General features: G+C 36.3%; 1 protein-coding gene across 3 annotated transcripts; it reads right to left on the bottom strand.

Annotated features, from left to right (window-relative positions):
- Window positions 1-5,579: 5,579 nt before the first annotated feature.
- Window positions 5,580-11,965, bottom strand: LOC109075239 (kinesin-related protein 12). 3 transcript variants are annotated; one of them, XM_042721680.1, is made up of 6 exons: window positions 11,298-11,947; window positions 11,011-11,053; window positions 10,738-10,860; window positions 10,563-10,631; window positions 6,551-6,643; window positions 5,580-6,120 (listed from the first exon to the last, which is right to left on the bottom strand). In XM_042721680.1, the coding sequence occupies exons 1-6, from the start codon at window positions 11,390-11,392 to the stop codon at window positions 6,031-6,033; spliced, it is 513 nt and encodes a 170-aa protein (XP_042577614.1). In that variant the 5' UTR covers window positions 11,393-11,947; the 3' UTR covers window positions 5,580-6,030. The 3 variants fall into 3 exon arrangements, with proteins under 3 accessions (XP_042577614.1, XP_042577615.1, XP_042577613.1); XM_042721679.1 differs by lacking the exon at window positions 5,580-6,120 and having other exon boundaries at window positions 6,144-6,643; window positions 11,298-11,958; XM_042721681.1 differs by lacking the exons at window positions 5,580-6,120; window positions 11,011-11,053 and having other exon boundaries at window positions 6,136-6,643; window positions 11,298-11,965.
- Window positions 11,966-12,272: the final 307 nt, after the last annotated feature.

The raw sequence follows: 12,272 nt of genomic DNA, 5'->3' as shown, positions 1-12,272 counted from the left end.
TGCACAAGTGGATTTTCTTTCTTGCCCTCGAGGCATTGTACTACAAGTCCTGTGGGGCCAATTCACTTGTGTCTTCGACTTCTAGCAGATGTGCAGGTTGTTTGTTGGACTGTAATACCCTGATGATTGCCACACATGCTTAACAAAGCTAGCTTTACCCAGTAGATGCTGTTCCTCTATTCGCTTTTTCTGTTTTACTAGAGCAGGACTTTGATCTTTGTGTGTTTTCACCCTAGAGCCACATTTGATTTATCCTTGGGGTCTGGACTTCACAATACAAGAGGATTATAATCTTGGCAGATACCATGAAGTCTGTCCTATGCACTTTATAGTTTTATTACACAACCATTCTGAACGAGGGTAAAAATACACAAATATTTGTATTTCCTACAGTTTAAAAATCATAAGATTTGAGCAAAAGTTAAGCAGCTCAACTCTAAAGGACTGCCGCCATGCAACTTGACAGATCAGCTTGATGTCCACCTCATATGATGGCTATATGTAAAGTTGAGAAGTGTTTTGTCAGTCCCTTCGACCTCAACAGAGGTGATATACAGTAAGTTGCTTTGCACTGTAGATATGAAAGGGCCACTTTATATTGCACTGGCTGATATATCAGATTTGACTACTGTCACTTGTGGATGCAGCACCAGACAAAAGCAAAAAAAACAAAACAAAAAAAAAAGGGTAAAAAAAAACCCATTCCTATTTTTAAAATGCTTTATTTGCTGTTAAAAATTACTTTATTCCACAGGTGTCCAGTTATCAACTTTTATTAGATTACTAATACAACTGAAGTCTTCATGAGTGAGTGTACTTCACTTAAATATATATTTTTAAAGTTATTTATTTATTTTTAAATTTAATAATACTTACAGTATATACTGTTATGCCTGTTATAATTAGAAAAAAATTATTAATGCATCTTTAAGAACTGTAAGAACAATAACAAACTTTTTTTTTTTAAATCAAAGGTATGTTGCAAAATCAATACTTAGTAATAGTATACAATAAGGACCAATTAGTAAACTACATTAGCTAACAATTAAATAATTACATTAGTTTTAAAGCATTTTTAATATTAGTTCATGTTAATTTTAATATTTACTAATACTGTATATTATTAAAATCAAAAGTTTTGTACAATAATATTATTGAATATACTTGAGCTAGCCTAAACTAACAATGAATAATTAATAAAAATAATAAATAAATACAGTATCAAATTGCTCATTTTTAGCGAATGTTAGATGATACATTAACCAACGTTAACTAATGGGACTTTAGCATAAAGTGTTACCATAACATACATACTGTATGCTCAGAATCGAACAAACAACAGACAGAGACACACTAACCAAAGGCAAACTGACCAAAAAAAGGCAAAATAAGGCTTTCAACCAACATCCACTGGCACTGCACTCTGTACAAATATCAAATAATATTTAAATCTGCATTCAAAGTTGATGCAATACTCCTGGCTTCATCTTGTGTAAGGTTTAAGAAGGGTTTTCAAGTGTCCTCAGAAAACACCATATTCCTCTTGCACAATCACAATCCAACCTGTTGCCTGATGCGGGCCGGAAGTGTCTAATTTGTGCATAATCTTCCCCAAAGCCTTTCTTCATCACACACAGCACAATACAGTCACAGGAACAGATTTACCTGGATTTGTTCAGTGTGTCTTAAAGATTGGTAAGCAAGTGTTCTCCATTTCGGTTATGCATAACATCTGTCTATGTGAAGTAGTATAAGCTAGTATCAGTAAGTTACATCAGTGACAGTGATTGATTGAACTTATTCTCGTTCTAGCTGAAGACACCCAACGCTGTGCTGGTGCATGCAGGGAGTTTGATGTCAGAGATTCTGGTTTGTGAATTAAACATCTGCAAATGGAGATGGACAAAGGACCTGGAATGAGATCCGTGACACAAACCTGAATCTCTCTCTCCCACAGGGCATTCCTTCCAAGGGTGAGATGATGCATGGGGTGGACATTTAAAATGCTGGAGTTAATTCACTGTTAATTTCAGAAGGATTTTTACAAGTGTCACTAAACTATAAGAGGACACAAATTTCATGCTTCCCAGATGCATGTTTCCTGGATAATTATTCTTTGCATGCAATTTTTGTGCAGTGCATATTTTTTATATTTCAAGACTATATATTTAGATCCTTTATACAGTAGTTTAACAAATCACAGTGTCTAAAAGCAGAAAAGAGGCACCGGGGGTTGCATTCAGGTTCACTTCTCTTAAATGGCCTAAAGCACTGGCTTTTATCTGGAATCGTTACACACCAGGCTTTCACATGGTTTCAGGTGTTAGCTACACTTGAAGATCGAAGCATTGTGCCCTTCCATGGAAGCTCTGCCAATGGCGCATTCCATAGTCAACTCGAACCTTCAGATCTAAACCTTCAGATGACCCGATTTGTGACTGATAGCCATTCATTTCCTGTCCTTCTTCTTTTCCCAGTCTTAGGCTGTGTTCAGAATGGAAAACTATAGCTTACTACTAGTAGTTTATGAAATACGGTACTGTATGAAATAAGTAAAATTTTACACAGTATGCAACCAGAAACATTTCAAACAGTGGAACATTGCTGTCATATCTTGCAATATAATATAATATAATATAATATAATATAACATAATATAATATAATATAATATAATATAATATAATATACATTATTATGATATTTGTATAATAATAATAATAATAATAATAATATATAATTATATACATGCATACACACACACACACACCCACACACATATATACATATGCAAAATTTTCTTACTGGAAAAGGTGAATTTGAATGCAAAATATAAATAAAATGCCGCTTATAACATTGTAAAAATTTTCCTTGAATTTTTAAATATAATCAACTGTCATTCATTTCAAATCAAATTACATTAAAGCGCTCCTATTATGCCCCTTTTTACAAGATGAAATATTGGTCTTGGGTCTCCCCAGAATGTGTCTTTGAAGTTTCAGGCCAAAATACCCAACAAATCATTTATTATAACAGCTGGAAAATGTCATTTTTGGAGTGTGCATCTTTGGAGTGTGTATAAAAAAAATAAATGTTTTGGAGTGTATCGCTTTAAATGCAAATGAGCTGCATATTCCAGCCCCAGGGCGTCGCGTTTATGAGTCTCTGCGTTGCATATAAATAGCCGGTAGAAGCAGGAGTGATTCAGGTAAATGAGGTAAATGTTGAGGCGCATTACATTGAAAAATAAAAGTAATCCTCAGCATCCTCACCAGCTCAGATGTTGGGAGAAAATGAAGACTTATGTTCAGTCTTACACCCAAACAAAGAGCATCGGGTTTGCTTGCAGACATTGTTTACGTTACAGCTGCTCGAGCACAAGTGGATGGATTTTATCATTGTACGGTGGTTGTGTTCACACACTGCCAACATGCATTTATGTCCAAACACCATGTAAAAGTGTATTTTGCTAATAGGTGCCCTTTAAACTAAAAAAAAAAGAAAGAAAAAGAATTCTTTCTCCTAGTAGCTAATTGATAACATAAATTTTCACTTAAAACGTGTTCTCATGCAAGTAATTCTTGGTTGTGTTACTGCTTGCTGCTGTTGTTATTGATTCAGAATTTATATTCTCATGCTAGCTTTGCTTCTATGCCTTATTATTCACTTCTTGCATCACATAAACAACCTGTTAAACACCAAACATGATTTAAACCTTGTGTTTGCTTGCTGCATTTAGGAACTGACAAATGCAGACCACACAACATGTTTTGTACTTTTAAAAAAAAGTAAAAGGTAAGTTCACTTATCTTGAGGTGCTGAATTTCAGAAGACCTCTGATAGCGGCTGCACGACCAGCTTTTAGCAAACACTGAATCAGAATATTCAAATTTTGAACAAGCAATCTCATTCGCTGTAGAACCAGCAGGAAAGGCCAATCAGCTTGTGCCATCTAGCGAATGATTCATTTTTTTTTTTTTTTAAATTACATTTCATTGCAAGATTTTAAGTGCATGCATTTTTATTTTAAATTAAATTCTGTGAAGTCTATTGGGAGATCAAATGATGACTGCCGTTACTTATGGTTCATTTCCACACTGCAGTGAATTAATGCACTTTTATTACCAGAAAGGTCAATGCACTGTGGTAAAACATTCTGCAAATTAAGCAGGTCTACAGGTATTCCATGCAAACTGAAAATGAGCATAATGTGCAGATTACTTTATATAGTGCAGATATAAGTATGCTGTTCTGAACATAGCCCTAGTTCTATACTTTGTATAGTTATATTTATGATAATGAAGGGTCATGGCCTAGAAGGCTCAAAATGAGTGCTGAATGAGCCAAAATTGCTTAGAAACATTTAATATGCTGAATGAACTGGAGTTTAGAGAGGTGGATGAGTGGTAAACCTGGCAGGGAATGCAAAAGGGAATTACTCTTGGATGGGTGTTTCATTTGGGATGGAATGCAGCAGTATGATGGGATGAATTGCCTATAACTATTTACTGGAGCGCTTGTTTTGGAAAAGACTCCATGTTTTGCAGTGCACATTAAGTGCAGATGATAAATCAAACTGTCCAGCCCAGTTACACATACACAGTGTGCCTGTCATGAAATAAACACAACAGAGCACATTGAGCTGATGTAGAGCTGCGGCGTGCAGAAAGGAATTCTGGGATGCAAGGATGTGTGACACTGGAGACTGTGGCATTTTCCTGCCCTGGAGGGTCAGACATGCTGTAACATGATTCTGCTGTTCTCCCTTAATATAGACCTGTACCACTGGAACCACCTGTTTCTTTCTCTTCTGTCCTTTCTTTTGCATTCTCCTTTCTCATCTGTCTCTCTCTATCACCACCTTTTGTGCTGGAGATCACAAAAGATGCATAAAAGACACTGAAAGGCATGAGAATTAATTGGTTCTTGTTCTCTTTTTGAATCTGTTTGTCTCGCTTTTTTTTCATCAGGTCTCCCTCCTCACAACAGTCATGTGATTTATTGTCCATTTATATTTATCTGCTGCAATATTACAGTAAAAGATCAGACATGTGACACACATTAAGTTGTTAGCTGTAATTTATTTGCCACAGAGTCAGTGAGTTTGTTATTTAATCATTTTGAACACTGAAGTAGCCATAACTCACTCTTTTCTAACTCACTCCAGTTAGTGCCTTTAAAGAAGAGGTAGAGATATGATTTCACTCATGTTATTTTATACACACTTTCTGCTTTAGGTTTAAATATTAAAATGCTTTAAGTTTAAATATTAACACATCTTCTAAAGATATATGATCATTACATAACAATATACCTAATTTAAGACTTTGATAGCACGTTAAAGGAATAGTTCACCCAAAAATGAAAATATACTGAAAATTCTCGATCTCAGGCCATTAAAGATATAGGTGAGTTTGTTTCTTCATCTGAACAGATTTGGAGAAATGTAGCATTACATCACTTGTTTACTAGTGGATCCTCTGCATTGAATGGGTGCCGTCTGAATGAGAGTCCAAATAGCTAATAAAGACATCACAATAATCCACAAGTGACCCACACCACTCCAGTCCATCAGTTAACATGAAGCAAAAAGCTGCGTATTTGTAAGAAACAAACCCATCGCTAAGATGAAATGTTTTTAACTTTAAACTGTCACTTCTCACCAAAATATGAGTTCATAATCCATAATAACATGATAAAATCTACTCACATACCGTATTCTCTTGTAAATGGTGCTTGAGCTCATGATTTCTCTCATGATTCAGACAAGACAACTTTTCACTGGAGAAAGCAATATTATGGACAGGTTTAGCCACAAGCAATGTTTTGAAGTTAAAACCCACAGCTTTTCACTTCACAAGATGTTAAAGATGATGGACTGGATTACTTGTGCATCATTGTGATGTTTTTATCAGCTGTTTGGACTCTCATTCTGACGGCACACATTCACTGCATATGATCCAATGGTGAGTAAGTGATTTAATTCCAAATTTCTTTATTTCATTATTTCATTATTTTCTAGTAAACCCAGTTACAGTCTCATCATAAGGTGCTTGACGGATTCGTTTTCAGAACCTGGATCCAGACCCAAATCCTGAAGCACAACTTTCTTCTGAAAGTCCTGGAAATGAAAACAGAGATGCATTAATGTCTACAATGATTTTTGAAGATATATTGTAAGTGAACATTCTACAAACTTGAATATCTCAAGCAGACATGCCTTGCGGTTTGTCCACTTCAACGGACCATTTTCTCCTTTAGTAAATGTCTTGCAATTGTGTTTCTTTTAAAAACTTGGAATTTGAATAATACTGTATGTTATGAAAATTTCATGATGATTCTTTTGTGTCTGTAGATGTAATCTGTACTTGTCCATTGCTGCAAGTCAGGCAGGTATGGTATTGGTTAGCATACTTTGCACTGGATACATTCGACATCTGGTTACATTCAGTCTTACTCCTTTTGAGCCTCACTTCTGTACCTGGGAACATTAGTAGGGTTTCTACATGTGTGTGTTGGTGTATCGGCATGTGTGTCCAGTCAAACCGCACCCTAAATTCTCGTAGTCTGTCTAGTTTTGCATGGATGGCCTTGCGTTGGACCGCCAGCTCAGCTACGTGGCTTTTCCACTGCTTGTCTTTCTCCTTTCACAGACACAAATACAAACACACAGCATGTTCATAGTTCTCAACAGGGTTTTGATTAGTAAGCAATGCTGAAAACAAGAGTTTAATGGTGGGCCTATTGAAAGAGGAACATGCAGCCTTGTAATTACATTAGGCTGTTGTTATGAAACCATTAATTTCATAAATAACATTAAAGGAGCTGTATTTTTGTAGCATTTTCTTTTTATACCCTGCTGTCCACTTATAATGTTAGTCAAGGACTGTTGTACCAATTTTAGCCTTATGTAACCATTTTCCATCATCTTTGGAAATAAGGGAAATAAACTATCTGTTTGTTCTACTGCTATTTTAAGATAATATTCAAAACCTCTGTTATGATTGTTTAACCTCTTAACATTAATTGGGGTGTTCCATGTTGCTAATCACTGATTAGTCGTTAATGTTAATCAGACTGATTATATGATAATATTAACATGGTAATAATATCAATATCATGATGGTTTCTTAATAATCACAGAAAAACTGCCACAATGACATGATATATTTTCCTCTAAGCCAGATTACAACTATTTGTTCAATTCTTAGCCAATTTTCACATGTATGAATGCTTCTGAAGACTTCAGAGTTCAAGGTTAGAATTAAGGCCAGTGACAGAAAAAAAAAAAACAGAACCCAGATGTTTTCTGATATATATGTGGGTGTTTTACTACATCTAAACAACGTCAGAAAATTACAGATTTTTTTTTCAAAAAAGCGTATTTTGCATAATTTCTTTGAAGGTATATATTGCATTCATCAGAAATTACACAGCTATTTATTTATTTATTTTTAAAATCATCTGATGTTATTTTTTACCTCTTATTACTTAGAAACAAGCCTGTGTCTAAAGGCCGATCTGGTGAGGCAGACCCTGTTGTAGGGCTGAAGGAATGAGGCTGGGCTTGATCTTTGACCTATACAGGCTCAGCCAGATATTCTGTGGGTGCTACTTCCTGTCTCTAAAGTGATAATCACAGCTATAGACCAGGCAGTAAACGTAGCTGTACTCAACATATGGAAGACGTTGAAACACATCGCCTTCTATTCAAACTAATAAGAGAAAAAACAGACTATAACACCTTTTCCCTCAGAGGATTGAAACAGTCACAGACTGTTCTCTCCCAAAAACACACATTCACAAACACACGGAGGGTGGAGTAATCTGATGAGATCTGTGGTTTGGGGGATGTAGGTTATGAATGATAACAGGATCAAATAGTATGCACATGGGAAAGAAGAATAAGCACTTCTCCCTGATCCTCCTGTACATTAATCAGAGGACCGACGCGCTGCAAACCTGGAAACTCGCAGGGAGACTTCGAGCAGCTGGAGAGGAAGGAAGTGAGAGTGGTGGATTGTCTGTTTGTAGCCTTAAAAGGCAGAGCTCAAGGCTATTTGACTGACTGACAAAGAAAGGAAGAGCAATTACGCTTTTTTGAACTTGATCCCATTGGGGTTTCTTCTTAAGCGAGCCCTAAGTTAGGCGTTGCAGGAATTCCTCAAGCTGTTGAATTTATGACAGCAGCCAAGTGGACAACAACAACATGGCTGTCCTTCAGTGACCTCACACTTGGCTGTTAGTCTTAGACTTCACTAGCAGACCATGTGCAGCTGGGGGTTCATCAACAAACACACTCCCTGAGCGTCCTGCTAACAGCTAAACGGTAGCATGTGCTCAACCATTGCATCTTGCATCGGAAGTCTTAATTCTGTCAGGATCACTATTGTCAAGGAGGATTTAATAATTAGCTTACAGTTTGGATTGGCTTTATTGTTCTGTTTTGGGCAAAAATTCCCTGCTTATCTATGCAGCCTAGCATGCATAAGAGTAGGGAGAGCAGTGATAACCCCCTTAGGATAAACAGAACAGAACCAACATAAATGTAGCAGATATCATTAATTTTCTTAATGACAATATAATGAACCAAAATAATTCAGGATAAAGGAGTCTGATTCAATATCAGAAGATCAAGTCCTGACTGTGCACAAAAGGTGGAGCTGGAGATGGAGGAGTGTATTTAGCTCCTGAGCAAAACGATAAAGCTGATTAATAATACTAAATTAGTCTCAGCCTCAGACATCACACCCACAGACTTTTGGCTGAATGTCAGATGCATATGGCACAGAAAATTGGAAACACTTCAGGAGTATAAAAGTCATCATCTGATTTGTTGAATTCTAAAAGATTTCCAAGCGATGGATGTGTCACATTTTTTAACGTTCTACCTGGAGACTAATATGCTGTGATGCCAAACCCCCACATGGAAGAAGAAACTGTGGCAACTGTTTTCAGGATCAACTAAACGCTGGATTTTCAAAAGTATGTGAAATATGTAAAGTTTGCAGCATATACGTCCAGAGTTTTACACACTTGTGTGTTATTGTGGGGACATTTCCACGCCTCTAAACAGGACACGGCACAAAACGAAATGTGATTGGTTGCTTTACCTGTCAGTCATATGGCCTCTTGTGCGATCCTTAGCCATTCAAATTGGCCATGATTCCCAGACCTTCTGCCGTCAGTCTGGCTCTGTGAGACTATACTGAATAGACCTTATATAAGAATGTCATGATAGGCATGGTATGCCTATAGGTAGACGTGGATCAGCTAAGAGTCAGTTGATTCAAGCTCAACTAATGCAACCTGCCAGAACGGTACACTTGATTTTCATGCCCAGAGACTGACCACAGTTCGTTCACTCATTTTTGAACACAGATTTCTTGTAAAACGCGTACATGTGTGCAAAATTGCAAGCTTGGGTTGCATAGTTTATCAACATTAAAAGGGTAAGACTGATTATATGTTTTCACAGATATTAACATTGTAAATATAGCAATGTTTTTGGGTAAGTTTTCAGTTTTGAAAAATTGAATGTACATTTAAGTACTTTAATGTTAAAAAAATCGTTAACGCTGCTGTGTGAGTGTTTCTAATACAACGACCAAAGGGAATGATGGAATATTTGACGTTTCTCTCTTCTGATCAACACAATCAATCTCTTGTTATTCATCTTTTTAAGAGGAAATGCTGTTCATTAAAATCTGTTTTCTTTCTTTTGCTATTTGGGCAAAAATTCTATTTGTTGTACTTTCTGTACATAAATGTAAAGATTTACCCAACTATGATGGCTTAAGCTTTGGAGAACCCCCGAAACAGAAACATTGACATTTATTCATTTAGCATAAGAGTTCATTCAAAAGTATTTACATCATAAGCAATATTTGCAGTATATAATTGCAAGTATAAGCTTTGTTCATGTTTTTTGTAAGTTAAATTTGAGATTAGTTAAATGTGAGTTACTTAGTAGCATGAAAAGTAGATGCTGACAAGCTGAGCTGTATACTCCCCTTTGTGTTTCTGGCCAAAATAATCAGTATTAGTTTTGGATGGAAACAAATTGGACATTTTCCACAGATTTGTCCCAGGGTTTTCTGTTCAAATTTTCTTGGAATCTGGCGCCAAGTTATTTTGCACACAGACTGTGTATTTTTGTTGAATCATCTGTTTACCACCCTCCTAAATACTAGATGCATTCTCTGTGATATTTTTTGTCATGTCAGTCAGATGGTTGATGGCCATAAAAAACCTGAATAAAGTGGAATAGACTACCAAAGTTCTATTTTTAAAATTTTTTAAGCAGAAATTCTTGCATTAGTATGTTTACCTGCGTAACCTGGCCATGCAATACAGAGGTCACTGAATGAGCAGCCAAAGTTAGGAACAATGCAGACATAATGCAATCATGCACAATTAGCCTGACAATGTAAGTCTGATGAAGCAGGTCTGTCGTCTCTGGACAGACTCAAGCTGTGGGTGATGGAGACAGATATAATTAGCGTTATCACTGCAGCCTGCAGCGATAGCCCTGCAGTGACTTTTTGATGTTAGTCAACATACCTTCTGCTGCTCCTCTTTCTCACGTTGCTTTTCTCGTTCCAGCTGCTCGCGCTCCTGTCGATACCGTATCTAGCAGAACAGAGAAAACAGCTGAGATGTGCAATGAAAGTGAATATGCATTAATAAACACAGACTTCTGGAGGTTTACGAGATGGAAAGTAGTAAACAAGTTTACCCTTTCTTCTTGCTTTTCCTGACATTCGCTCTCCAAACATGTGCTCTCCTCCAGACTCTCTTCCTGCTTCCCAAGACTGTTTAGGAAAGTGTAGTCTTCCTCTTTACAAAGATCTCGCATGCACTGAGTGAATAGTAAGACAATGCACATGATGAGATAATAATTCAGGAAATAAATAAGTTTAGCAGTTTTGCTGAAGGTTTTAAATGAATCTGTCAATTATATCCTCATAGACAAAACATGTATGAAAAGTTTGCAATAGAAACATAAAACCTTAGACATGGGGATTTGAGAAAACCTCTTTGCATGAGCCATCCTAAAAATAAATAAGCAGAAAAGTCACATTTTTTCACAGTCAAATTGACTTTAAGTTAATTTTGTATCATGTGCACTCTAAAAAAGTTTTGTTACAATCATCAGCTCATTTTCACGGCATCTTAAACACAATTACTGCACAAACATAAGCAGGAATGCTAGTTTACCTCCTTCTGTCTTCTGCTGTAGTATAACTGCATCATTTTGTGAAATTCAATTGGATGATAATATCTCTTATAGCTCACCTGGACTGAAAAGCTTCCAGTTTCTTTGCGGTCTCCTTTCGTTTGCTCTCTGCACTGGTAAACCTCATGCAAATGGTAATATACTCTGACGGCATACAAAAGACATCATAGTTATTTCTACACAGGGCTGCTAAAACAATCACACTGGTGCTAATAAAACCCACTGTCCCTTCACTTTTGATTAATTGAATTGTTCCATGTCAATATGTTTCCTTCACACTTCTAAACGCAGTTTTGTTCCATACTGATTGAAAATCAGCTTCTCTGTGCCATGCCATAATGAAGAAACCATAAGACTGATCGAAGGTCAGTGTGAATGGACAGTGCAATCAAACTGAGGTCAGAGGTCAGAGTTGTTTTTGGTGATGTCATTGGATCTTCTGGAATGCATATAGGGTTCAAAAGCTGTATTTGATGGACATGTGTTTGACATAATGTTGTTGGTGTGACACCACAGACAGGCACTTTAGCAGCAAACCGAATCAGGAATGTATATGATAAAGGTGTCTGTATAGGTTGCATATTTTAGCCAGAGGAAAGGTATTTGGATTGTTTTACTAGTTTTAACCACCATAGCCTTCAGAGGGGCTGTGGTTTAGGTGTGAAGGTCAAGACTTGAAACCATCACTTTGACATCACTTTGAACTTTTAAAACCTGAAACATGAGTTTATTCATTTAAACACTCTTTAAAAAGTTTTTGGATACTTGTACTTCAGTGCAATGTTATTTGTTGACTCACTGTGTGAACAAGAACAGTTAAAACATTCTTCAAAATATCTTCTGCCAAAGACTGGCAAGTTGCAGATTATTTCAATGCTGCCTCACATTAATAAACAAGACAATAACATAAAATCAGTTTTAAGGCTGTAAAATTATATAACAAATAAAATTTTTGCTCATTATTAAGCAATCAATTTAGTTTGCATTTTAGTAGTTTGAAAGTAGCTTTTTAGAATTTAAACTATAAACATGTA

This window comes from Cyprinus carpio, chromosome B4 (assembly GCF_018340385.1).
Source record: "Cyprinus carpio isolate SPL01 chromosome B4, ASM1834038v1, whole genome shotgun sequence".
NCBI classification, from domain to species: domain Eukaryota; kingdom Metazoa; phylum Chordata; class Actinopteri; order Cypriniformes; family Cyprinidae; genus Cyprinus; species Cyprinus carpio.
This window is presented reverse-complemented; position numbering and strand designations above follow the sequence as displayed.